This window comes from Dryobates pubescens, chromosome 41 (assembly GCF_014839835.1).
Source record: "Dryobates pubescens isolate bDryPub1 chromosome 41, bDryPub1.pri, whole genome shotgun sequence".
NCBI lineage: Eukaryota > Metazoa > Chordata > Aves > Piciformes > Picidae > Dryobates > Dryobates pubescens.
Genome location: NC_071652.1, coordinates 603,663 through 629,085, shown reverse-complemented (window position 1 = coordinate 629,085; position 25,423 = coordinate 603,663). Strand labels below are relative to the sequence as shown.

Genomic DNA, 25,423 nt, shown 5'->3' with positions numbered 1-25,423 from the left:
ACACCTCTGGAGGGCTGGGGCCAGGGCTGGGCTCCCCCTCCCCAGCTGCAGAGGGCCTGGGAGCTGCTGGGGAGGGTCCAGGGTGGGGCTGGGAAGGTGCTGAGGAACCTGGAACAGCTCTGTGAGGAGCAAAGGCTGAGGAGCCCTGGGGCTGAAAGCAGCCCCAGAGGGGATCTGAGCAATGCTCAGCAAGAGCTCAAGGCTGGGGGGGAGCAAGAGGCTGGGGCTGGCATCTGCTCAGTGGTGCCCAAGGTCAGCCCAAGGGGCACAGAGTGGAGGTTCCATGAGGAGAAACTTCTTGACTTAGAGAGGTCAGAGCCCTGGAGCAGGCTGCCCAGGGAGGTTGTGGAGAGCTTCCAACCCCACCCCTGGGCATTGTGCCCCTGGGCAAGCTGCTGGGGGAGCCCTGCTGGAGCAGGGGGGGTGCAGGAGATGCCCTCAGGATCGCTGCCCCTCGCTGTGCCCCCCCCAAACACTGCTTGCCCCCCAGGCCTGGCATGGCTCAGGGCAGGCTCAGGATGCTGCCTGTGACTGGAACCCTTCCCAGCTTCCTCTGGCATCCCAGAATCCCAAACTGGTTGGGGCTGGAAAGGGCATTTCAGTGGTGCCCAGGGCCAGGCCAGGGGGCAAGGGGCACAAAGTGGAGCCCAGGAGGCTCCAGCAGAGCAGGAGGAGAAACTTATTTGGTGTGAGGCTGCTGGAGGCCTGGAGCAGGCTGCCAGGGGAGGCTGTGGAGTCTCCTGGTGTGGAGAGCTTCCAACCCCCCTGCCCCGGGCACTGTGCCCCTGGGCAAGCTGCTGGGGGAGCCCTGCTGGAGCAGGAGGGGTGCAGGAGATGACCTCCAGAGGTTCCCTTCCCACCAGGCTGGGGTTCAGTGATTCTCTGGCTCTAAGTCATGGAGGACTTTGTCTCTTGGCTGCTTTCAGGCTGACCTCTCTTCCCTGCACTCAGTGGCAGGGGCCAAGGCAGCTTCCCCCTCTTGGGACCTTCTTTCCCCAGAGCACTTCTCATCCCACCTCCATTTGACACCACCTGCCCCAGCCCTTTCCTCTTCCTCCTCCCTTTGTGGAGGGAAGATTGGCTGTAAATCAGGTTGGCAAACCCAGGTGAGGTCTTCACTGCCCTGGAGCATTAACTGGCAGGAGTTTTGTAACTGTCACCTCTGTGTCACCCCTCTTGCATTAGGGAGCAGCTGTGAGAGGGATGGAGGCAGCACAAACAGTTGAGACAAAGCTTCCAGGAAGAGGGAAGGACCAGAAAAACAAAGAGGGGGTGCCCAGTCCTGCTTGGGGAATGCTTCTTGCATGGCCCAGAGGCAGCACCAAGAGCTGCTCTGCAGGACTCCGGTTCTGGATTGCCTGAGTCACCTCCCTGCTGCTCTTTCTTTCCCTGATCTGCTCCCTGGGGGCTCTCAGCCACCCCCAAACTGTGTCCTCAGCCACCCCCAAACTGTGCCCTCATCCCCCAGGTGCTCTTGAAAGCATCAGCAGAGGCTGGGGGTGGCCCAGCCTCTCATCCCTGGACTCTCTTCCCAGTCTCCCTGGAGCTGGGGCAGGTTCTCCCTGGGCTCAGCCATTTCTCTCCTACACCCTCCTGAGAAGGAGGAAAGCTTTCAGCACAGCCCAGAGCTTTGGGCAGCACCAGGCCAGGCTCCTGCCCTGGGCTCAGGTGCTCTGTGCTGGAGCATCCTTGGCTTTGCCCAGCAGCTGAGCAGCTCAGCCCTCTCAGGGGTGGCAGAGGGGTGGAAGGGCATTTCCAAAGCCTGGAGGGTGCAACCAGGAACTAAGGGCAGAGGAATGAGATTGGGGAGGGTTCAGGAGGTCCCACCTTGCAATTTTCAGGTATGGGAAAGGGAAGGTCAGGCTGCTGCCTGTAGCTGGTGTGTCACCAGCTCTGACGAAAGAGGACCTCAGGCAGCTATAAAAGAGCTGCCCAGAGCCTGTGGAGCACTGCACCAAACCCATCCTCTGCAAACCCTCCTCGAAGACAGAGGGTAAGTGACTCCCCCACGGGCCCTGCAGGAGCCAGGGTGAGGGAGGAAAGGTCCTGGAGCCTCCCTGCCATGATCCTCGGGCTCCAGGGGGATGCCTTCTGCTGGGGGCAGGAGCCTGGTTGGGGCTACAGGGGTAAATGGTTGGCATTTCTGTGCCAGCCTCGAGGAGCTGTGGTTGGACTCGGTGGGTTTGGTTGGATCTGATGATCTCAAACCCTAATGATTGCACTGGCAAGGAGAGAACCCTCTGAGGGGTGGCACTCAGCAGAGGGCAGGGAGGAGAGAGGGGGAGGAGGAGAGAGGAAGAGGAGGAGAAGCTCAGGCAGAGGCTGCAGTGAAGCCATAGCTGAGCCATGCCCCTGGCTTCCAGCTCCATGCCCCTTACTGCCAGCTCTGTGCCCTTTGATGCCATCTCCATGCCCCTTGCTGCCATCTCCATGCCCCTGGCTGCTATCACCATGCTCCTTGTTGCCAATTCCATGCCCCTGGCTTCCAGCTCCATGCCTCTTACTGCCAGCTCTGTGCCCTTTGATGCCAGCTCCATGCCCCCGGCTGCCATCTCCATGCCCCTGGCTGCCAGCTCCGTGCCCCTGACTGCCACCTCCATGCCCCTGGCTGCCAGCTCCATGCCCCTGACTGCCACCTCCATGCCCCTGACTGCCACCTCCATGCCCCTGGCTGCCAATTCCATGCCCCTGGCTGCTATCTCCATGCCCCTTGCTGCCAGCTCCATGCCCTGCTGGCTCTCTCTGAGCTGCCTGGCAGCTGCTGCTGAGCCCGGGGGTGGTGGTTGGGATCTCTGCTGCTCCTGATGGCTTCGAGGTCTCTCCACACAGTCTCTGCAGCACCTCAGGAGCTCAGCCATGTCTGCCAGCACCAGGACCTCCAGCTCCCGTGCTCAGCCCCAGGAGTTCCCTGGGAACTGCACCCTGGAGAAGGCTCTGAAGGCCATCGTGGATGTCTACCACCGCTACAGCATCCGGGAGGGGGAGGTCGACCTCCTCAGCTTCAGTGACTTCCAGAAGCTGCTGACAGAGCAGGCACCAACCTTCCTGCAGGCCTGTGTGAGTGCCAGGGCAGCTGCTCTACCCCTGGGCTGCCTGCTGCAGGGCTGGGGCTGGCCTTGCCTCCAGGGAGGCTCCTGGGGGGATGGGGCTGCAGTGCCCACCGCGGGTGGGATCCACAGAGTGGGATTTCTGGCATGGAACCCAGCTTGTCCAGGGGGCAATCCATGGCACTGCAGGGGTATGGAGCTGCCAGAATCCCAGCAGAGCCCCAGCAGGGTGGGGTGGGAAGGGACTGCAAGGCAGGAGAGGGTCCCAGTGCCTCCTGAAGCCTCCCAGGGCACCGCAGGGGCAGGGCAGGGTTGGTGTCAGCAGGTCTGGAGGGAAGCTGAGGTGGGGGGGGGGGGGGAGGACATGCAAACAGCTCTCCTGTCCCCCACCTGCAGGGCAGGAACAAGTCTGACTACCTGGCCAAGCTCTTCCAGGAGACAGACCTGAACAAGGACAAGGAGCTGTCCTTTGAGGAGTTCCTGACTGTCCTGGGCAAGGTGACCGACGACGCTCACCGCATCATGCACGGCGACGAGCGCTGCACGCCGGACAGGGACTGAGCCCAGCCCTGCCCAGCGGTGCCCAGCCATGCCCAGCCCAGCCCAGCAGTGCCCAGCACAGCCCAGGGCTGCCTTCTTGCTGCCTGCTTGGGCCACTCTGTCCTTGTGACCCAATAAAGCATCTCCTGAAGCTCGCTGAGTCCTTCCTGGCCCAGCTCTGCCTTTGGCATCCGTCCCGGGGTGGGTGGGCAGGGTGGGCATGGCCCTGCTGGAGCTGTGGCAGGGAGGTTTGCACCTCAAAACCCCCCCTAAGGAGGCTGGTGTGGAGCTGTGGTGAGTGGGTGAGGGCTGCAGAGCTCTGCCTGGCCCAAGGATTGTGGAGTGGTTTGGGTTAGAAGGACCTTCAGAGCTCACCCAGTCCAGCCCAGACAACCTGACCCAGGATGGTGCCAGCCAGGGGGCATCTCCCAGCTCTCTGGGCAGCCTGGGCCAGGCTTTTCCCTTTGGTTTTGCCATGTGGATCCTCTGGATGCAGACCCTTGAGGCCTTCTTGGCCCAGAGGGCACCTTGCTGGCCACCTCCCTCACCTTCCATGGCCATCAGGCTGCTTGCTCTGTGCCTCCTTCCCCCCTGCAGCTCCAGCGAGCAGCTGCTTGCTCCACCCTGGTGGCCCTGGGGACAGGACTGCAGCTTGGTGCAGCTCCTTCAGCATGGCTTAGGGATTCTCCTGCTGCAAGGGGAGCTGCAGAGCCAGGCAGGAGAGACCTACCCCACTCCTCTCAGGGAGCTGTGGAGGTCTCCAGAAGGTCTCTCTGGAGCCTTCTGCAGGCTGAGCACCCTCAGCTCCCTCGCAGCAGAGGGCTTCCAGCCCTCCCAGCATCGTTGTGACCTCCTCTGGTCTTGCTCCAGCAGAGCTCAGCTCTCCTGGAGCTCCTGAAGCATACCCATGGCCCTGGCTTGGCCTTCACTTCGTGCCAGACATCAGCACCGTGGCTGGCAGGTGGCAACCCCCGAGGCAGCTCAGCTGAGTCAGCACTCCCTGAGGAGCCACTGGCAGGTCTGGTTCTGCTCCTCAGCTCCAGGGCTCCGAGCCAGGGCTGCTGCCACACCAACAGCAACAGCAGAGCAAACCCCAGGGAGAGGAGGACAGCCCCAAAGCAGACAAAGACACCTTGCAGCCACACCTGGTGCCACAGCCCAGAGCTGGCAGAGCAGACTCCACCCTTGGCACAGGCTGGTGGTAACCCCAGGGGAGGAGAGGGAGAGGGAGAGGGAGAGGGAGAGGGAGAGGGAGAGGGAGAGGGAGAGGGAGAGGGAGAGGGAGAGGGAGAGGGAGAGGGAGAGGGAGAGGGAGAGGGAGAGGGAGAGGGAGAGGGAGAGGGAGAGGGAGAGGGAGAGGGAGAGGGAGAGGGAGAGGGAGAGGGAGAGGAGGCTGCTGCAGCCCCACCTGCTATTGTCTGCTGCTGGTAGGCAGGGGATGGCCCTTGGGGGCACTGCCCTCAGCACCAGCTCTGTCCCTGTGTCACACAGGTGCCCTTGGCCATGCCTGGCCCTCCACCCATCCCTGCCCACCTCCCTCCCTGCCCTGCCTACCTCCCTCCTTTTCTTCCTTGCTCACCTCCCTCCTCCCCTTCCCTGCCTCCCTCCCTCCCTGCCAAAGCTTCTGTGCCCTGGGGGAGTTTCCATGAGGCAGCTCCTGTGCCTTGCTCTCCCTTAGCCTGGCTTCACACCAGGCAAACCTTGGAGACAGGTCCCAGGGAGACTTTTTACCCCTCCAGAGGAGACACCAAAGCAGCTCAGGCAAGGTTGGCTCCACCCCAGCTGTGCCCCGAGGAACCCTTGCCCAGGCTGGGGGGGATGGCACCTGGGTTCCTCCAGCCGTGCTGCCCCAGGAGCTCTTCCCCAGCAGGAGGAAGCAGGAGAGAGGCAGCTCCCAGCCCCAGCTACCCTCAGGGCTCCGGGCAGGGCTCAGCCTCTGCGAGCTGCAGCCAGGCTCTTGCTGCCATCTGGTGGCTTGGCACAGGAGGGTGGCACAGGGCCTGAACAGCCTCCCCCGGGGCACAGCCTGGGGCTGCCTCCTCTCCTGTCCCGGGTTACATCGGACACCTCCTGCTCTGGTTACTTGCTGACCTCCTCCACCTGCTACAGGCCCCCCCAGACCCTCCCCCGTGGGGTGCTCAGCCTGGGGGCTGTCACAGGAAGGGTTGCACAGTGCCCAGCGTGGTGGCACCGGGGGGCTTGGATGCACCATGAGGGGCACCTTGGTGGTGCCCAGACACAGCCACAGTGGGGGGAAACTGCTTGGTGCTGGGCTGCTGAGGAGCTGAGCCTCAGCCAGAGCCCAGCAAAGCCACCCTGGCACTGCTGTGGCTGGGGGTGTGCCACCACAGGATGGCACTGCTGTGGCTGTGCCACCACAGGATGGCACCATGGCTGGGGATGTGCCAGAGGGGATGGCACTGCTGTGGCTGTGCCAGAGGGGATGGCACTGTGGCTGGGTGGGAGTCAGCAGTGGAAGGAGCTGGCTGGGGGAGACTCTGAGCAGCTCTGCTCTCACTCCTGGGTGGATCTCTGCTCACCAGGGCAGCAGCTTGGAGGTGCCATCACCATATGGTGCCCTCCCATCCTCCTGCCCACACCACCATGCCTGGGTGCCCCCCAGGACCCCCAGTCCTGGAGTCCTCCTCGTGCCTGGGCATGGAGCACAGGATCCAGCAGGTTGGAAGAGATCTTTCCCAGCCTGGCTGTCTCTGCACCCCAGAGGGCTTCAGGGTGCTGCTGTCTGTGCCCTGCTGCCTGCCCCCTGCCCAGCACAGCTCTGCAGCCAGGCCCCCACAACCACAGCTCTCCCAGAGCCCCAGGGGACCCTCAGCTGCAAGAGCAACCTCTGAGCTGCTCCAGCTCTGCCCCCAGCAGCATCCTTGTGCTGGGCTCAGGTTCAGAGGGGCTGCCTGCGGCTCACTGCCTCCTGCCTGCCTGCAGCTCACTGCCTCCTGCCTGCCTGAGCCTTGTTGCCTCCTGCCTGCCTGCAGCTCACTGCCTTCTGCCTGCCTGAGCCTCTCTGCCTCCTGCCTGCCTGCACCTCGCTGCCTCCTGCCTGCCTGCACCTCGCTGCCTCTTGCCTGTGCCTCACTTCCTCCTGCCTGTGACTCGCTGTCTCCTGCCTGCACCTCGCTGCCTCCTGCCTGCCTGAGCCTCTCTGCCTCCTGCCTGCACCTCACTGCTCTCTGCCTGCACCTCACTGCCCCCTGCCCGCCTGCGCCGGGCTCAGGTTCAGCTCCAGCCTGAGGTCTGCGTCTGGTTTCCAGCCCCCCGAGCCCTGGGGGCCGCCGAGAGCTGCCCTGGCGGCGGCGGCAGCGCTCCGTGGGCGGCAGAGGTTGGCTCCCGCTGCCCCTCCTCTCCCAAACATCCTGCTCGGAACCCACCCTGGCGGCGCAGGTTGCGGCACAGGCTGAGCTCATCTGCTCCGGCCCCGTATCTGCCCCGGCCCCGTATCTGCCCATCTCGGGCTGGTGCCTGAGCCCTTAATGAGGGCTGGCACACCCTCATAGCACGGAGGGCTGCTCACAGCCCCGTGCCAGGTGACCAAACCTGGGCTCACTGACTGCCTGGAGACCACACAGAAATGTGGCCAGGAGCTGGGAGACCTCAAAGCCAGAGATGAGTTCCACCTCTCCTGCAGGAGGTGTTTTTGCCTCTGATGTTTTCCAAGCCTGAGCCACTGCCAAGCTCACAAATCACTTCGGTTGGGGGGTGGGGGTGGGGGGAGAAAACCAACCCCAAGCCTCTTGGGGGGAAGCTGAATGTGAAGAGAGCCTCTGGTGAGGTTTAGCTTTGATCCAAGGAGATGTCTTCAGAGCAAAGCCCTCTGCCCACCCTTGTGGTCTCTGCTTGGGCTCCTGAGCTACACCCATGGGGAGCAGAGCTCCAAGGCTGACCTACATGGATCCTCTCCCAGGCCTGCTGGTAAACATCCTGCTGGGGAAGGGATAATGAGCAGAGCCCCGTGGGAAGCACAGCAATGCAGAGAGGCAACCAGAGAACAGGACTGGCCAGGAGAAACCTTCACCCTCCACCCACTCCCTGCAAGCAGCCTGCGCCCAGCTGCTCCCACCAGTGCCACCCGTGCCCAGCTGGCTGCTGCAGGTGAGCAGGGTGAGTGCCCCCCCGGTGCTGCTGGCTGCAGGCTTTGCTGAGGGAGGGGTGTGTGTGTGTGTGTTGTTCCTGGAGGGGGGGGAGTGTGATTTGCAGCTCGTCCTTCCCAGCAGGGACTAAAGACACAAGCACAGGAGGAGCTGCTCCAGGTTGCCCTCCTCCCAGCCCTGAGCCTGGCAGGAGTGGAGATGCAGAACTTCCCTTGGCTGATTCACTCAGCAGGAGCCCGAGGTGGCCACGGGCAGCTCCCAGCCTTTTCATCTGGGCAAGGAGAGGGGAAGTGGAGAAAGGAAGTGAATGAAGGGGAGAGTGTTGAGCGTGGCTGGGGGACGCCCAGCTGCTGGCACCCAGCAAAGGGAGGATTTGGGTTTACCTCTGGCAATGCTGAGGGCAGCTGAAGCTTCACTTGAATGTGCTGCTGGGGCTCTCAGCAGCCTGCTCCAGCTGGGGATGGCCCTGCCTGCTGCAGGGGGGCTTGGACTGGGTGAGAGTTTGAGGTCAATTCCACCTCAGTGGTTTGAGTTCTTGAGGGGTGAGGGATGTCCTGCAAGCAGGGCTGCCCCTGCCCCCTGCTGTGCCCTCAGGCTTTGCTCCTCCCCAGGGCTGGAGCGATGTCCAGGCTCATCAAAGCCATCACTGACATGGTGGAGAACTACCAAGGCAAAGCCAAGAAGGGGAAGAAGTCTGAGCCCTTCAGCAGGAGTGAGTTCAAGAAGCTGATCCAGCAGGAGTTTGCTCCTGTCAAGGTAACTGCACGAGGCTGAGGGTGCCAAGATGGATGGGAAAGGTGCTGGGGAGGAGTATCTAGGGGTGCTTAGGGGTGGTGAGGGGTCCTGGAGCACCCATCTGGCATCCAGGCTCAGAGTTGGATCTCTCCACTCTTTGATTTTCCTGAGCAAAGCTCCTGTGCCTCCCTCTGGTGTCAGTGCCCTCAACTCCCTGCAGGGAAGCAGAGGGTGAGGGTGAGGGTGAGGAGGGCTCCTGCTGTGCCTCCCTCTGGTCCCAGTGCCCTCAACTCCCTGCAGGGTAGCAGAGGCTGAGGGTGAGGAGGGCTCCTGCTGTGCCTCCCTCTGGTCCCAGTGCCCTCAGCTCCCTGCAGGGTAGCAGAGGCTGAGGCTGAGGGTGAGGGTGAGGAGGGCTCCTGCTGTGCCTCCCTCTGGTCCCAGTGCCCTCAACTCCCTGCAGGGTAGCAGAGGCTGAGGCTGAGGAGGGCTCCTGCTGTGCCTCCCTCTGGTCCCAGTGCCCTCAACTCCCTGCAGGGTAGCAGAGGCTGAGGGTGAGGGTGAGGGTGAGGAGGGCTCCTGCTGTGCCTCCCTCTCCTCCCTGGACAAACCCAGGTGCAAAGCCAAGCTTGGTGTTGGCCTCCAGGCAGCTGTGCCCACCCCTTGCACTGTGCTGCTCTTGCAGCAAGGGACCCCAGCCCTCCCCTGCCCCTCTGGGGGGAGGTCTGATGAGCTTCTGTCCCCTCAGAGGTCGCCCACCAGCAGGTACAGATACATCAGCAGCCTGCCTGACTCTGACTCTGAGCCCATGAACAAGAAGAAGAAAAGTTCTGCCAAGCCCTGTGTCTACTGAGGGATGCCTGCTGCAGCTCCTGGGCCACAGGGATGAGGAGGTGAGGAAGAGCTCAGGGAGAGCAGCAGGCAGAAGCTCCAGGACAGCTTCTGTTAGGCTGGGCCAGATCCTGCCTCAGGACTGGGGTCACCCTGGGGTGATACCTGGCTCCAACACTGTGCTGCTGCTGGCCCCAGCAAGCACAGCTCATAGGGGGAGCATGGGAGGGAGCCAGGAGCTGAGCTCCACGAGGACCCAGAGAGCTTTTAATCAGCTCTAATGACTCCACCACAATCACCAAGGCAATTAGTCAGAAGTGTGGGCAGAGCAGAGGTGGTGCAGGGCCGGGGTGGGGGGTGGAGGGAGGGACCTGGGGGCTGGCAGGGAGCGATGCCAACCTCAGCAGGGCTCCGAGGAGGTCCTGGGTGACGTCCTCCATGGATTTCCTTCCCTCTCCCCTAGGATCCCTGCAGGGCCCCATGGGCAAAGGACAGAGGCACCAGCGAGCTGTGGGCATGGGGTGAGCAGCTCTGCCCCTGCAGTGCAGGCCAGGACTGCCCCTGTGCTGCTGCTGGAGCTGTGAGGACTGTGCCCTGCTCCTTGTATTACCTCCGTGAGGCAAATCCAACCCTGGGGCCTCTTGTTTTGTCCCAGGGCTCTTCCTGGGGGCGCTTTGCAAAGGCAGCTTGGGGCTGGGCTGGGTGGGGGCAGGTTTGCTGCTTTCTTCTGATGAGCACCAGGGCAGAGCAGGTGGTTGATGGATCAGCTCCTCGATGGATCAGCTCCTCCCTGCAGCGGCTCCTCCTGGCTTTGCTGGGTAGAAAGTGACCAACGAGTGGTCAGCAGGGCTGGAGGGGGCCAGGGAATGATCTGACTCAGGCTGTGGAGCACTAATGAGTGGAGAGTGGCAGCTCCCCAGGGAAAAGGAAAGCTCTGTGGCTGGGAGCTCATTTGAAGCTCACAGATTCTGTGGATGGAGGGTTTTCTGCCCTGGTTTGTTCCTCTCCAGCTGACTCCTTCAGCTCTTACCTGTCTGAGAGCATTGATCCATCAGCTGCTTGCCCTGCCCTGCTCCTGTGTTGTAAAGAACCCAAAGGGATTGGGTTTTGGGGCTCATTTTTCTCTCCTCCTTACAGTTGTGATGCCATAAAAGAAAAGCAATAAAAGTCCATGGAACACAAGGCCTGGCTGTCTGACTTCTGTGCCCCCCTACCCCCAGCAGCCAAATGGGGGGGTGGGATGCTGCTCAAAGCTGTGCTCAAAGCAAAGCAGCACTGGGATGGGGCAGGAATGCAAAGCCAGGGGATCTAGGGGCGTCCCTGGGGGTCTGGAGGCATTGGAAATAGCCCCAAGCAGCAGCACATCCTGGGGGTAGGGCCCAGGCAGGGCACACTGTGGGATGGGGAAGAGGCTTTTGTGTTGTCTCCATCACCTGGGACCCATAGGTCGTGATGGGTGGAGGAGAGAGGAGCTGGGGAGCAGCCAGGGATGTTCCACACCGGCTGTGGCTGATCACTGAGCAGCAGCAGGGCTCGGAAAGAAGCCAGATGTGCACAGCTGGCAGGAGAGGGTTTGTTAAGCCAGCTGCATCCCTGGGGAGCACCTGGGAGGTGGGGGTGAGGAGGCTAAGGAAACAGCAACACAAGAGAGGTGTTGGGAACTTCATGCTTTATTGTCTCATGGGCACCTGGTGGGGCCAGGGGCCAGCCTGGGGGAGCAGGCAGAGGCAGCAGCAGGGAGCCCCCAGCGGTGCCCTACCCCCGGGGGCAGGGGAGAAGGTTTGCAGGCAGGCAGCCCCGGGGCCGGCAAAGCTTCGGGGAGGCTGGAGGGAGCTGGTCCAGGCTTGGCCTCGGCTGCCGCAGCTGGGACGGGGGGGGGACCCCTCGTCACTTCATCTTCTGCTGGGGCAGCTGCTGGATCTGCTGCTGCTGCTGCTGCTGGGGCTGCTGGATCTGGATCTGCGGCTTGCCGTGGCAGCCGGAGCCGCCGGAGCTGTGGCAGCCCCCACCGCCGGAGCTGTGGCAGCCTCCGCCGCTGCCCCCGGAGCTGTGGCAGCCCCCACCCGAGCTGCCGGAGCTGTGGCAGCCCCCGCCGCTGCCCCCGGAGCTGTGGCAGCCGCCGCCGCTGCCCCCGGAGCTGTGGCAGCCGCCGCCGGAGCCGTGGCAGCCGCTGCTCTGCCGGGTGTAGCGCTCCTGGCTGTGGCACTGATCCTTGTCCTGCCGGGAGCACATCCTTGGCTGCTGAGCTGACCTGCGGGGAGAGAGAGGAGCTGTCAGAGGCTTCCCTGCCCTGCTTCTGCTCTTCTGGGCCGGAGGAACCTGCGTGTGCCTCACCCTGCAGTCGCCCTTCAGCCTTGGGCCAGCTTCTTACAGCCCCCCCCGGGCTTGTCCCACTGAAGCTGTAGCCCAAGAGCCTCGGGAGCCAGCAGCACAGCTGGGGAGGCTGAGCAGGGCTGGTCCCAGCACCCCTTCTGCCCCAGCACCCCCAGCCTGGGCTCTCTCTGCCTGTCCCTGGTTGCAGTCCCCCACCTGCCCCAGCGCTGCTCTGTAGGATCCTAGCAGTGTCCCCCCAGGTCTGGAGCAGAGCCCCACGGCCCCCCTCTGCAGGATTTCAGCAGCAGCACAGCATGGCCCAGCCTCCAGACAGGTCCTCCACGACCCCCTCCGTGCAGCCCAGCACCCCACGAGCCCACTCCCCCCCCCCAGCCCAGCAGCAGGCTCTGCAGCAGGTCCAAGCTCCTCATCCCTTGGGTGATAGGAGCCAGAGGAGGGAAAGCCACCAGAGCTGCTTCACTCACCTGAACCTGAGTGGGAGAAGAGAGGAGGGAGTGGAGATGCTCAGGACAGGAGCAGCTTTATAGAGGTCCCAGGTCCCTGTCCCGGAAATGAGCCAGCTCCAGCCACAGCCTCCCGGTGCCTGAGCTCCAACCCCCAGCCAGCCGCCCTCTGTTTACAGCCCTGGCCTGACTCACCCTGCTGGGGATCATTCCTTCCTTATCTGCTTCCTGTGGCACCCAAAGATCTAATTGCCAGCCTCACCTGCCCTGAATAGGCCAACCCAGGGTGCCATGGAACTCTCCAGGGCTCACCTCTCCGGCCTTTGGTTTGGTAACTCAGATCCAGCTCCTGTTAGAGCTCCGGCCCAGGATGCTCTGCTCCCAGAGCCTGAGGCCTGCTGTGGAGCTGGCACCAGGCAAAGGCAGGAATGGCCCCCAGGGAAAAGCAGTGGAAAGTTGCCCTCTCCCTCTCCCCTCTCCCTCTCCCCTCTCCCTCTCCCCTCTCCCCTCTCCCTCTCCCCTCTTTTTCTTCCTCTCCTCTCCTCTCCTCTCCTCTCCTCTCCTCTCCTCTCCTCTCCTCTCCTCTCCTCTCCTCTCCTCTCCTCTCCTCTCCTCTCCTCTCCTCTCCTCTCCTCTCCTCTCCTCTCCTCTCCTCTCCTCTCCTCTCCTCTCCTCTCCTCTCCTCTCCTCTCCTCTCCTCTCCTCTCCTCTCCTCTCCTCTCCTCTCCTCTCCTCTCCTCTCCTCTCCTCTCCTCTCCTCTCCCTCTCCCTCTCCCTCTCCCTCTCCCTCTCCCTCTCCCTCTCCCTCTCCCTCTCCCTCAGGTGGTCAGCCTGAATGTGCCACTCCAGCCATGGGCACAGCTGGTGGGGCAAGGGCAGAGCCCTGGCCCCATGGAATCCCAGGATCAAGGACTCATGGAATTACCACACCATGGGCTCATGGAATCATAGAATCATCAAACCATTTGAGTTGGGCAAGCTCTTCAAGGTCATTGACTCCAACCATTCTCTGGCTCTGCCAGGCCTGGGGCTGAGCCATGGCCCTCAGCACCACAGCTCTGCCTCTTGGGAACACCTCCAGTGATGGGGATTCAGCCCCCTCCTGGCTGCCCTCCTGGGGAAGGGTCTCAGGTCTTCAGCAGAAGGTTTTCCAGCTCCCTTCCTTGACCCAAAGTGTGTGAATTCCACCCCCCAGAAGGCATCTGAGACACCAGAGAAAGGTCTTGGGGACTGCTGGAGGCCTTGCAAGCTCCACATGTGCCCAGATGTTGCAGGGTCACACAGACCTGAGGAAGGTCCTTGAAGGCCTCCTTGGCAGAGGCTATTTCCATCCCTTTCATGGCCAAGAGCAGGAGGTGAAGAGTGAGGAACTAAAAGACCAATCTGAGATTTGGGAGGCTTGGACTGTCCTTCACAAGCCTCCCAGCTGGTGGCAATGCCTGCCTGCCTGTCTGTCTGTCTGTCTGCCTGCTGCCAGGAGCCAGCCATGGGCAGGGGCCCAGCTCTGCTGCAGCCTGGCAGAGCCGTGGCACATCCAGCACCAGCTGCAGCCGGTGCCTGCCCTGCTGACTGCTGCTGAGGTCATCTGATTTCACACAGAAACTGGTGGCTGCAACTGGGATGAGGTGGAGGAACTGGGCAGGCACCCAGGCAGAACCTGTGCAGCTGATGGGGCAAGTTCCTGCACGCAGGGAAGGAGCTGGAGCCTGTGAGCAATGCCCACGGGGCTGCCTGCTGCTGCCAAGGGCATCCCTGCTGTTGCTGCCACCTGAAATCGTGAGCAGGAACCAAGGACAGAGCCAGCTCTGGGCTCCAGGCTGCTCTGAGCTGGGATTGTCCCTTCTGGAGGATATTGCCAGCGGCTGGGTGCATCCTGCCCCTCTGCTCTGCCCTGCTGAGGACACCTCTGGAGTGCTGGGGCCAGGGCTGGGCTCCCCAGGTGCAGAAAGAGAGTTGCTGGGGAGAGTCTGGGGGGAGCTGGAAAGCTGCTGAGGGGCCTGGAACAGCTCTGTGAGGAGCAAAGGCTGAGAGCCCTGGGGATGAGAGGCTGGAGGAGAGCAGCCCCAGAGGGGAGCTGAGCAATGCTCAGCAAGAGCTCAAGGGTGGGAGGCAAGAGGCTGGGGCCAGACTCTGCTCAGTGGTGCCCAGGGACAGGACAAGGCACCAGGCCATGGTCCAGGCTTCACAACAGCTGCTGGCTCTCTTTCAGTCCCCATCCTCTCAGATGTGTTGGTTCAGCTCTCAGATAAAAGCAGGGACCACATCAAAAAGGAGGTGGAGAAGCTTCTGTCCTCTTTTATTGTGGTTACAGGAGGAAAAAAAAAATCCTCACAGAGTCACAGCCCTGAGAGGCAAAGAACCTCAGGAGATCTGCCCAGGAATCACTTCTTGGGCTGAGGGAGGTTGGCAACAGGAGCTGGCTGCACCCAGCCTCCCCTCACCCAGCCTCTGCACAGGGCTGGGACACACCTGGGCCAGCTCCTCCTTGCCAAACCCCTTCCCTGGATATCTCTTTCCTTTCCAGCAACAGCTCTGCCAGCTCCTGGCTCTGCAGGGAGATGGATTTGCCTTCTCTGCCAGCTCCTCCCTTGACTCTCTGCACCCCTTAGTCCTGCTGGTGCAGCCCTGAGCTCAGCTGCCAACAGCAGCTGCAGGAGAAGCTTCAGAGGGCGCAAGAGGACTTGGCTGAGTTTTGCTGCCCTGCTCTGAGCAGCTTCGTCGTACTGAAAGCACAGCAGGGCCTGGGGACCTTGCCTGGAAGGGTTGGGCACCTTCTGAGGGGTGACTTCCCCTGGCTACCCTGTGAGACCTGCTGGTCCCTGTACAGACCACATCCTTCTAAGCCAGCTGCATCCCTGGGGAGCACCTGGGAGGTGGGGATGAGTAGGCTAAGGAAACAGCAACACAAGAGAGGTGTTGGGAACTTCATGCTTTATTGTCTCATGGGCACCTGGTGGGGCCAGGGGCCAGCCTGGGGGAGCAGGCAGAGGCAGCAGCAGGGAGCCCCCAGCGGTGCCCTACCCCCGGGGGCAGGGGAGAAGGTTTGCAGGCAGGCAGCCCCGGGGCCGGCAAAGCTTCGGGGAGGCTGGAGGGAGCTGGTCCAGGCTTGGCCTTGGCTGCCGCAGCTGGGACGGGGGGGGGAACCCCTCGTCACTTCATCTTCTGCTGGGGCAGCTGCTGGATCTGCTGCTGCTGCTGCTGCTGGGGCTGCTGGATCTGGATCTGCGGCTTGCCGTGGCAGCCGGAGCCGCCGGAGCTGTGGCAGCCCCCACCGCCGGAGCTGTGGCAGCCTCCGCCGCTGCCCCCGGAGCTGTGGCAGCCCCCACCCGAGCTGCCGGAGCTGTGGCAGCCCCCGCCGCTGCCCCCGGAGCTGTGGCAGCCGCCGCCGCTGCCCCCGGAGCTGTGGCAGCCGCCGCCGGAGCCGTGGCAGCCGCTGCTCTGCCGGGTGTAGCGCTCCTGGCTGTGGCACTGATCCTTGTCCTGCCGGGAGCACATCCTTGGCTGCTGAGCTGACCTGCGGGGAGAGAGAGGAGCTGTCAGAGGCTTCCCTGCCCTGCTTCTGCTCTTCTGGGCCGGAGGAACCTGCGTGTGCCTCACCCTGCAGTCGCCCTTCAGCCTTGGGCCAGCTTCTTACAGCCCCCCGCCCCCGGGCTTGTCCCACCGAAGCTGTAGCCCAAGAGCCTCGGGAGCCAGCAGCACAGCCGAGCTGCCCTCCTGCTCCCGGAGGGAAGGGAGGATCCTCAGATCCTCCATCCAAGCCCAAACCTTTGCTCTTCTTCACAGATTCTCAGAATGGTTTGGGTTGGAAGGGACCTCGAAGATCATCCAGCTCCAACCCCCCGCCGGCTGTGCTCCCCTCCTCCCTCCACCTCCCTGCCCACAAGCACCACAAAGCCCCCAGGGCTCAGCCCCTTCCCGACCCCTCCACCTCCTGGGGAGCTCCGCAGGCTGCGTCCCTGCCCAGCGCCCTGCAGCTCCTACCTGCGGTGCTGGAGCGGCAAAGGCAGAGGAGCAGATGAGGCTCCCGGGGCCGGGGAGGCTTTTAAAGCCTCCTTGCACACCGCAGCTGCCAGGGAAACCCCTCCCAGGGGCAGGCATCTCCCGGCTCGGCTCGGCTCGGCTCAGCTCACCTCTCTGGGGCTCCTCTCCTTTTTTCTCACCCCCTCTCTGCTGCTCAGGCCCCAAGGGTGACTCAGCCCCCCCCAGGCCGGGTGTCGCCCCCCCGGCAGCGCCCGGCCCGGGCCACAGCAACATTTAATTGGCAGCTGTGCCCCACAGCCCTCTGCAGTGGGGAGCTGCGTGGGTGGCTCTGGTTTCCACAGCTTCACCACCCGGGTTTGGTGCTGATCACAGCTGGGGAGCACGGAGCTGAGAGGGCAGGGAATGATCTCACACACCTGAATCACAACATCCTTTGGGAATGCCCTGAGGTTTCCTGCTCCTGCACTCCCCCCCCCTGGAACGGGCGCTGGGCAGGGCCGCAGCTGCAGTCCTGGGGTCAGGTTTGGGCCCCTCGCTGCCAGAAGGACATGGAGAGGCTGGAGCAGGGCCAGAGAAGGGCAACCAAGCTGGGGAAGGGTCTGGAGAACTTCTGAGGAGTGGCTGTGGGGGCTGGGGGTGTTCAGCCTGGAGAAGAGGAGGCTGAGGGGAGACCTTCTGGGTCTCTACAGCTCCTTGAGAAGAGGCTGGAGCCAGGGGAGCTTGGGCTCTTCTCCCAAGGAACAGGGGACAGGGCAAGAGGAAATGGCCTCAAGTTGCCCCAGAGGAAGCTTAAGTTGAACATGAGGAACAATTTCTGCCCCCTGAGGGTTGTCCAGGCCTGGCCCAGGCTGCCCAGGTCAGTGGTGGAGTCTCCCTCCCTGAAGGGCTTTGAAAGACCTTTACAAGTGCTGCTGAGGGCCCCGGGTTAGTGCTGGGCAAAAGGATGAACCTTGATATCAGATCCTGAAGGTGTCCAAAGTCCCTCTCCAGCCCTCCCCTTCAAACACTGGCAGGCTGCTCTGAGGTCTCCCTGGAGCCTGAACACCCCCAGCTCTCCCAGCAGAGGTGTTCCAGCCCTTGGGACCATCCAGCAGCACTCAGCCAGCAGCCCTGGGCACCTCTAGGTTTTGTGGCTGCCTACTTCAGGATGCCTTGAAACTGGCTGGAAGGGGGCTGGAGGCAAAGCAACCAACCCAGCCTCCCCCCCACCAACCTTCTCAACCCATCCCTCCACCAAGAGCTGGGAGTCAGCTGCCCCTGCACCCTGGGCAGCAGTGCCAGACCCTCCTGAGCGTGGTGACACACTCCAGAGTCATCTCAGCAGGGCAGCCATCCCCTTCTGCAGGGCCAGGCCACACCAATCACTGACAATTCCCCCCTCTAATTGCATGCTGAGGAGAAATGCCTCAGTCCCTTGTGTAACTCTGGCACCTGGGCACCACTCCTGCCCCAGCCTGGGGCTCTGTGCTGGGCTAAAGGTTTCTAGAAAGGCTTCCTGGTGGGGTTTGTGCCAAGCATGTGCAGATCCCTGCCCCAGGAATGGTGCCTTGGGGCACAAAAAGGAGTTTCTGCCCCAGCATGGCTGCTTCTGCCCAGCCCAAGAAGGTCAGTGGCCTCCTGGGGGCATTCAGAAGAGTGTGGCCAGGGGGTTGAGGGAAGCTCTCCTGCTCCTCTGCTCTGCACTGGGGAGGGCACCTCTGGGGTGCTGGGGCCAGGTCTGTGCTGAGAGCCCTGGGGCTGAAAGCCTGGAGAGGAGCAGCCCCAGAGGGGATCTGAGCAACGCTCAGCAGGAACTCAAGGGTGGAGGTCATGAGGATGGGATTGGACTCTCCTGATGGTGCCCAGTGCCAGGGCCAGGGGCACAAACTGGAACCCAGGAGCTTTCAGTTGAACTGAAGGAGAAAGTTGTTTGGTGTGAGGGTGCTGGAGGCCTGGAGCAGGCTTCCCAGAGAGGTTGTGGAGTCTTCTCTGGAGAGATTCCAAACCTGCCTGGACGTGTCCCTGTGCACCCTGATGCAGGCAAACCTGCTCTGGCAGGGGGGGTTGGACTGGATGATCTCCACAGGTTCCTTCCAGCCCTCCCACCCTGTGCTCTGTGCTTCTGTGTGCCCACAGCTGGCCTTGAGCAGTGCAGCCCCTGGGGTCCTGGTGGGGTTTGGGGCTCTAGCTCCGTGGGAAGGCAGCATGGGGGAGAGCTGCTTGCACTGAGAGACCTGAGATGGCCTCATTTGGATCTTTGTTCCCCTTCTTTTCCTTTGGAGGCCACAGGGCAGATCATGGCAGTGCCATCCTCTGGTCCCTGTGTCTGGGCAGCTTCAGGGGTGCTGAAGGAGCATGAGGTGTCCTCTGTCATGGCACGAAGCAAGGGTGAAAGAAAACCCACGGGCACAGAACTGCCAGGAGTGATGAATTTTAATAGCTCAGAGACTGACAGAGAGGAAACCACCCCAGAGAGAGGCTACAGCTTGGCACAGGGCTCAGCAGGGCAGGGAGAGGGAACAATTCCTTTGGGGACTGCTGGGAGACGGCAAAGCCTTCAGCACAGGACCCAGGACGTGGCCCTGGGCATCGTGTCCTGATCACTTCATCCTTGAGGGCACTTGGTAGATCTGCTGCTGGCAGTCCTGGGCACTTCCATGGCAGCATCCCCCACTGCTGCCATGGCACCCAGAGCCACCACTGCTGCCATGGCACCCAGAGCCACCACTATGGCATCCAGCTCCTCTGCTCCCATGGCATCCAGAGCCACCACTGCTGCCATGGCATCCAGCTCCCCAGCTGCTGCTGTGGCATCCAGAGCCACCACTATGGCATCCAGCTCCACCACTGCTCCTCTGGCATCCAGCTCCTCTGCTCCCATGGCATCCAGAGCCACCACTGCTGCTGTGGCACCCAGCTGAGCCATGGCAGCTGTCACTGCTGTGGCAGGAGGACCTCTCCAGCTGGTGGCTGTCTCTGTCCTGGCGGGAGCACATCCTGCAGACCTGCTGGGAAGCCTGGGTGGGTGCAAAGCAAGAGACACTCTGATGGCTGCTGGGTGGCAGTGGCAAGTGACCAAGAAGTCCAGAAGCAGTTCCCATTGCAAGCCAGGAGAAAGGAGAAGAATGAGCAGTGCAGGTCTGCCTGGGGTGGGGCCTGAAGAGAGGACTTTGTGCTACCTTCTCAGCAAGAGAAGATTCTGGTGGGGAGCTCAGAGCTGCCTTCCACTAGCTCAAGGGATCCTGCAGGAAGGCTGCAGAGGGACTTTGCATGAGGGGGTCTGAGACAGGCCTAGGGGAGAATGGTTTGGAGCTGACACAGAGAAGGGTTAGAGTGGAGCTGGGGAAGATGTTCTTCAGTACCAGGGTGGGGAGAGCCTGGCACAGGCTGCCCAGGGGGGCTGCGGATGCCTCCTGCCTCAGGGTGCTCAGGGCCAGGCTGGATGAGGCCTTGAGCAGCTGAGTCTATCTGAGAGGTGTCCCTGGGCATGGCAGGGTTGGAGGACATGAGCTTTGAGCTCCCTTCCACCCTGAGCCATTCCATGGTTCTCTGATTTCTGTCCTTTCTCTCAGCAAGTGCACAGGATGGAAGTTAAAGCACTTTGAGATGAGGAGCGGTGGCCAGGCAGAGTCCAGAGCTAGACCTAAGGAGCCCTGGGCTCAGCTGCCTGAACCAGGCAATTTTAGGTTCTCTTGGCTGCTCTCTCTGGTTTCTGTCTGGACATGGATGGAGAAGGCAACCTGGACAGAGAGCAGAGCAGCTGTGAGCAGAGAGCCCCAGACGAGAGGTGCAGAGAGAGAAGTGGTGAAGACCTCTGGAGCAGGTCAAAGCTGGTGAGAAGCAGAAGTGCAGAAGCTGGATCAGGCTGGACTTACCCTGCTCAGCTGGAGCTCAGGAGGAGATGTGAAGCTGGGATGATGAGGAGAAGCTGAGTGAGGACCTTTTATAGGCCTCCGAGCGCTTTTGCCCCGGAAACGAGAGGAGCTCCCACCCAAGGGACCTGATTGCTCAGCACCCCAGCAGCTGGGCAATTAGGGAGCTGCAGGCTGCTCCTTGACTCACTCTTGTGAGCAGATCAATACCCTGCCTTTGGGAATGAAGATCAATATCCTGCCTTTGGGTCTGCAGATCAATATCCTGCCTTCGGGTCTGCAGATCAATATCCTCCCTTCGGGGCTGCAGGTCAATACCCTCCCTTTGGGACTGCAGATCAATGCCCTGCCTTTGGGAATGAAGATCAATACCCTGCCTTTGGGACTGCAGATCAATATCCTCCCTTTGGGAATGAAGATCAATACCCTCCCTTTGGAACTGCAGATCAATGCCCTGCCTTTGGGACTGCAGATCAATACCCTGCCTTTGGGACTGCAGATCAATGCCCTCCCTTTGGGCCTGCAGATCAATACCCTGCCTTTGGAACTGCAGATCAATGCCCTCCCTTTGGGCCTGCAGATCAATGCCCTCCCTTTGGGACTGCAGATCAATATCCTCCCTTTGGGCCTGCAGATCAATGCCCTCCCTTTGGGACTGCAGATCAATACCCTGCCTTTGGGACTGCAGATCAATACCCTGCCTTTGGGACTGCAGATCAATATCCTATCTTGCCCTCAGGATCGCTGCCCCTCGCTGTGCCCCCCCCAAACACTGCTTGCCCCCCAGGCCTGGCATGGCTCAGGGCAGGCTCAGGATGCTGCCTGTGACTGGAACCCTTCCCAGCTTCCTCTGGCATCCCAGAATCCCAAACTGGTTGGGGCTGGAAAGGGCATTTCAGTGGTGCCCAGGGCCAGGCCAGGGGGCAAGGGGCACAAAGTGGAGCCCAGGAGGCTCCAGCAGAGCAGGAGGAGAAACTTATTTGGTGTGAGGCTGCTGGAGGCCTGGAGCAGGCTGCCCAGGGAGGCTGTGGAGTCTCCTGGTGTGGAGAGCTTCCAACCCCCCTGCCCCGGGCACTGTGCCCCTGGGCAAGCTGCTGGGGGAGCCCTGCTGGAGCAGGGGGGCTTGGAGGAAGATGCTCCCCAGAGGTCCCACCCCAGCAGGGTGGGATGTGGTGATTTATCCCTCACGAGCGGAGCTGACTCAGGTGGAGGAGTGGATGCCTGAGAGGATCAGAACATCTCTGAGGGCATTTCACAAACAGCAGGAGGATGCAGGCTGTTGTGAAACTCCTGCTCACGACTCCCTGCTGACTCCCAGCTCCCGTGGGCAGGGACAGGGCCTCTGCATCGCTGCTCTCGGCGACAGAGACTCCACCTGAGCAGGACCTGCTCTGGAGCATTCCCACGCACGGGGAGGCCTCCACCGTGAGCAGGACAGGGCCGGGCAGGACCATCCTGACCCTGCAGCTGGTCCCTGAGCTCCATCCCTCTCCTCTGCCAGGCTCCTCTTCTTTGGGGGAAGCTTCCCTGAATCCCTGAGTGGAGGAATTCGGGAAGGGAAGGGAAGGGAAGGGAAGGGAAGGGAAGGGAAGGGAAGGGAAGGGAAGGGAAGGGAAGGGAAGGGAAGGGAAGGGAAGGGAAGGGAAGGGAAGGGAAGGGAAGGGAAGGGAAGGGAAGGGAAGGGAAGGGAAGGGAAGGGAAGGGAAGGGAAGAGAAGGGAAGAGAAGGGAAGAGAAGAGAAGAGAAGAGAAGAGAAGAGAAGAGAAGGGGAGAGAAGAGAAGAATAAACCAGGTTGGAAGAGACCTTCAAGATCATCAAGTCCAACCTCTCACTCAACACCATCTGATCAACTCAACCATGGCACCCAGCACCCCATCCAGTCTCCTCCCAAACCCCTCCAGTGATGGGGACTCCACCACCTCCCTGGGCACCACAACCCAAGGGCCAATCTCTCTCTCAATGAAGAACTTCTTCCTAACATCCAGCCTAAACCTCCCCTGGCACAGCTTGAGACTGTGTCCCCTTGTTCTGGTTCTGGTTGCGTGGGAGAAGAGCCTTCTTGGCCACCTGGGCACACTGCTGGCTCATGTTCAGCCTGCTCACAACCACTACCCCCAGGTCCCTTTCTGCCTGGCTGCTCTCAGCCGCTCTGCCTCCAGCCTGTAGCACTGCCTGGGGCTGTTGTGGCCAATGTGTAGAACCTGGCACTTGGATGTGTTCAATCTCATGCCCTTGGCCTCTGCCCCTCTGCCCAGCCTGGCAAGGTGATTTGCTTGCTTTAGGGAAGGAATGGCTTCTGTAGTTGCCCTAAGTCCAGGCTCAGGAGTTGGTTTATTCTGCAGTTGGGAGGAACTTGTTTGGTGTGAGGCTGCTGGAGGCCTGGAGCAGGCTGCCCAGGGAGGCTGTGGAGTCTCCTCTGGAGACTTTCAAGACCAGGCTGTAAACCTTCCTGGGTAGCCTGCTCCAGGTGACCCTGCCAGGGGGGGGCTGGAGGAGATGACCTCCAGAGGTCCCTCCCAACCTCACCACTCTATGATTCTGTGATCTGGGCTGTCCCAGGGCTGGGCCACACCACTCAGCCACGCTTGGGATGGGGACACAGCGCTCTGCAGGGCACCTTGGCATCAGCCTTGGCACAGCTGTGAGGAAGAGGCTGGCAAGGCAGGAGGGAGGCTTGCTGCAGGCTCAGGACAGAGCAGGTTGGCAGCTGCTGTGTCCACCTGCAAAACCTCCACCACAGGAACCTGGAGAGATCTCCACCACTGATGCTACCAAGTGTCTGAACCTGGGATGTGTCACATCCTGGGCCAGGAGCTGCAGGTGGTGGAGGCTCTCTCCTGGGTTGCGTGAGGAGCACTGGGGACCTGCTGCTGTGAGTCACTGGCTCCAGATCCCTCTGCTGCAACATTCACCCCAGGTGCTTCCTCTCCTAGCCCTACCAGGCCACCTCCTGCCAGGAGCCTGGGGCCTTTCACCCCATTAGAGAGAGCAGCTCCAGCCAATTGTCCTCCTTGGTGCCCACAAACCTCTTTCTGATTTCCATCTGGAGTACTCCTGGCCTGGATGATCTCCACTTCCTCCTGGGTCCTCACCTCGGGGAGGTCTCAGCCCTCTCTGCTCTTTCCCAGCACCTCTCAGCTCCAAGCATCACTGAGAAGCAGCTGCTGGGGACACAGAGGTCCTACAGGAGCTGCCTGCCTTGGGGTGAGGCAAAACCTGCCACTGGTGCTCTCTGAAGCTTCAGTAGGCCAGAGGTCATGGCTCAGAACATTTCATTCCCACCACCTCCCACATCCCCTCCTGCTCTGCCCTGCCTGTGCCATTCCCATTCTGGAATCCTCTTCCTGACTTATTTTGGGGGTGTGTGGGGAACATTATTTTCTGGAGGTTTCAGCTGGTGCCTCCTTGGGGGAGGACAAGGACCCTCTCCTTTCTACCTCTCTGATGAAATGAGGCTGGGGGTGGGGGTTGATGTGAATATTCAGCTGCTGGGCTGCATGAGGAGTCCCTGGTGGAAGCTGTCGCTGCCCAGCAAGGAGGCTCTGTGGAGCAGCGACACCGAAGACTCCAGCGTGAGTCAGCCTGGAGCCTCCCTGCATGGGGAAGCTGCAGGCACCAGCTTCGGCCACCAGAAGGACCCAGGAGAGCTCCAAAGGCTGCAGCCGAGGACACGGACACGGACACGAGAGGGCTCTGAGCTAGGAGCTGTGTTTATTGCCTCCACGCCTGCTGTGACACGAGAAGGAGCAGAGCGCGGGGTTGGGCCTTGGAGCAGGTTACAAGCAAGGGGAAAGGAGGAGTGGAGCTGTGTGAGCAGCATGGGGACGCTGCCCGGCGCGGCGGTGCTGCGGCGCAGAGAGGCTGCGGCGCAGAGAGGCTGCGGCACAGAGAGGCTGCCCTCGCTCCTGCCCCTTTTCTACTTTGTCTTCCGGGCTGGCGCTTTGCAGATCTGCTGTGGCTGCTGCCTCGGGATGCACTTTGCCATGGGCATGCAGGACTGCTGCGGAGGGGCACAGATCTGCTGCGGAGGGGCACAGATCTGCTGCGGAGGGGCACAGATCTGCTGCGGAGGGGCACAGATCTGCTGCGGAGGGGCACAGATCTGCTGTGGCTGCTGCCTCGGGATGCACTTTGCCATGGGCATGCAGGACTGCTGCGGAGGGGCACAGACCTTCACTGGAGGGGCACAGATCTGCTGTGGAGGGGCACAGATCTGCTTCGGAGTGGCACAGACCTTCACTGGAGGGGCACAGATCTGCTGTGGAGGGGCGCAGATCTGCTGTGGAGGGGCGCAGATCTGCTGTGGAGGGGCACAGACCTGCTGTGGAGGGGCACAGATCTGCTTCGGAGTGGCACAGACCTTCACTGGAGGGGCACAGATCTGCTGTGGAGGGGCACAGACCTGCTGCGGAGGGGCACAGACCTGCTGCGGAGGGGCACAGGTCTGCACCGGGCAGCACTGTGAGATGCTCTGTCTTGGCTTGCCGTAGGAGGGCTTCCCACCTTGATACCCTGCTCCGCTGCAGGGCTCGGAGCAGACGCCCCCCCCGTAGCCCTGGCATCCTCCTGAGGTCTGCACTGGGCAGCACTGGGAGCTGCTCTGTCCTGGCTTGCCACAGGAGGGCTGCCCCCCCTGGTACGCTGCTCCGTGGCAGGGCTCGGAGCAGACGCCCCCCCCGTAGCCCTGGCATCCTCCTGACGACCCAGAGCTGTACGTGGGCCTCCTGACGCAGCTCGAACCGCCTCCGTGGCACCCTGAGGACCCTTGGCATCTTTCGGAGCAGACCGACCTGCCGTAGCCTTGGCACCCCCCCGAGGTGCCGTAGCTGTAGGAGGGCCTCCGGACGCAGCTGGAGCCCCCTGCTGCGTGGCAGGAGGCGGCGGAGCCCTGGCAGCGCTCGGCGCAGCGCGGCTGCCGGTAGCCGTAGCAGCGATAGTCGTGGCCCCGCATCCCCTCCGCGCCCCGCTCGCAGCACCCCGAGGAGCAGCTGCCGTAGCCGTAGCGGAAGGGGGTCCGCCGAGTGTCCAGCCAGGACCCCGCGGGGTCGTACCAGGTCGAGTTCAGGTTGAAGTAGGATTCTCTTCCGGAGGAGTAGATCATGCTGGAGTTGGAGCTGGAGCTGAAGCTGGAGGGAGGACCTGGGAAGCAGACAGCCAGGGGCCCTGAGTTTCCATCTCATTCATTTCCCCTGAGCCCCTGGCACCTTGCTCACCCTGGCAGCCTGCAGCTGGAGGCCACTCCTGCAGGTGTCCAACCCTGGTCAGATTATGTCCAAACCTTCTTGCTGACCTTGCTCCTGAGATCTTTTCCCTCCAAGACCAGAGACAACCACAAGGCTCTGGGGTATGGAGTCACCAAGGTTGGGAAAGGCCTCCAAGGTCATTCAGCCAACCCAGCGCCACCACAGCCACTAAACCATGTCCCCAGGTGCCATGTCTGTAGGCTTTTGGAACACCTCCAGGGATGGGGACTGGCACTGTCACTTTGGGACATGGTTTAGTGGTCGTGGTAGAGTTGGGTTGATGCAGCCACGATGGCCTTAGAGAGCATTCCCAA

General features: G+C 61.9%; 4 protein-coding genes across 4 annotated transcripts; 1 reads left to right on the top strand and 3 right to left on the bottom strand.

The window, feature by feature from the left end:
* The first annotated feature begins 2,843 nt into the window (after window positions 1-2,843).
* LOC104305803 (protein S100-A7-like) lies at window positions 2,844-3,608 on the top strand. The gene is made up of 2 exons (XM_009906710.2): window positions 2,844-3,057; window positions 3,444-3,608. The coding sequence occupies exons 1-2, from the start codon at window positions 2,857-2,859 to the stop codon at window positions 3,606-3,608; spliced, it is 366 nt and encodes a 121-aa protein (XP_009905012.1). The 5' UTR covers window positions 2,844-2,856.
* A 7,535-nt stretch (window positions 3,609-11,143) lies between these two features.
* On the bottom strand, window positions 11,144-11,488 carry LOC128899169 (keratin-associated protein 5-4-like). The gene has a single exon (XM_054177508.1). It carries the CDS (start codon window positions 11,486-11,488, stop codon window positions 11,144-11,146), a length of 345 nt encoding a protein of 114 aa, XP_054033483.1.
* A 3,695-nt stretch (window positions 11,489-15,183) lies between these two features.
* Window positions 15,184-15,528, bottom strand: LOC128899171 (keratin-associated protein 5-4-like). The gene has a single exon (XM_054177512.1). It carries the CDS (start codon window positions 15,526-15,528, stop codon window positions 15,184-15,186), a length of 345 nt encoding a protein of 114 aa, XP_054033487.1.
* An 8,254-nt stretch (window positions 15,529-23,782) lies between these two features.
* LOC128899249 (loricrin-like) lies at window positions 23,783-25,118 on the bottom strand. The gene is made up of 3 exons (XM_054177629.1): window positions 24,456-25,118; window positions 24,242-24,335; window positions 23,783-23,926 (listed from the first exon to the last, which is right to left on the bottom strand). Exons 1-3 carry the CDS (start codon window positions 24,965-24,967, stop codon window positions 23,783-23,785), a joined length of 750 nt encoding a protein of 249 aa, XP_054033604.1. The 5' UTR covers window positions 24,968-25,118.
* Window positions 25,119-25,423: the final 305 nt, after the last annotated feature.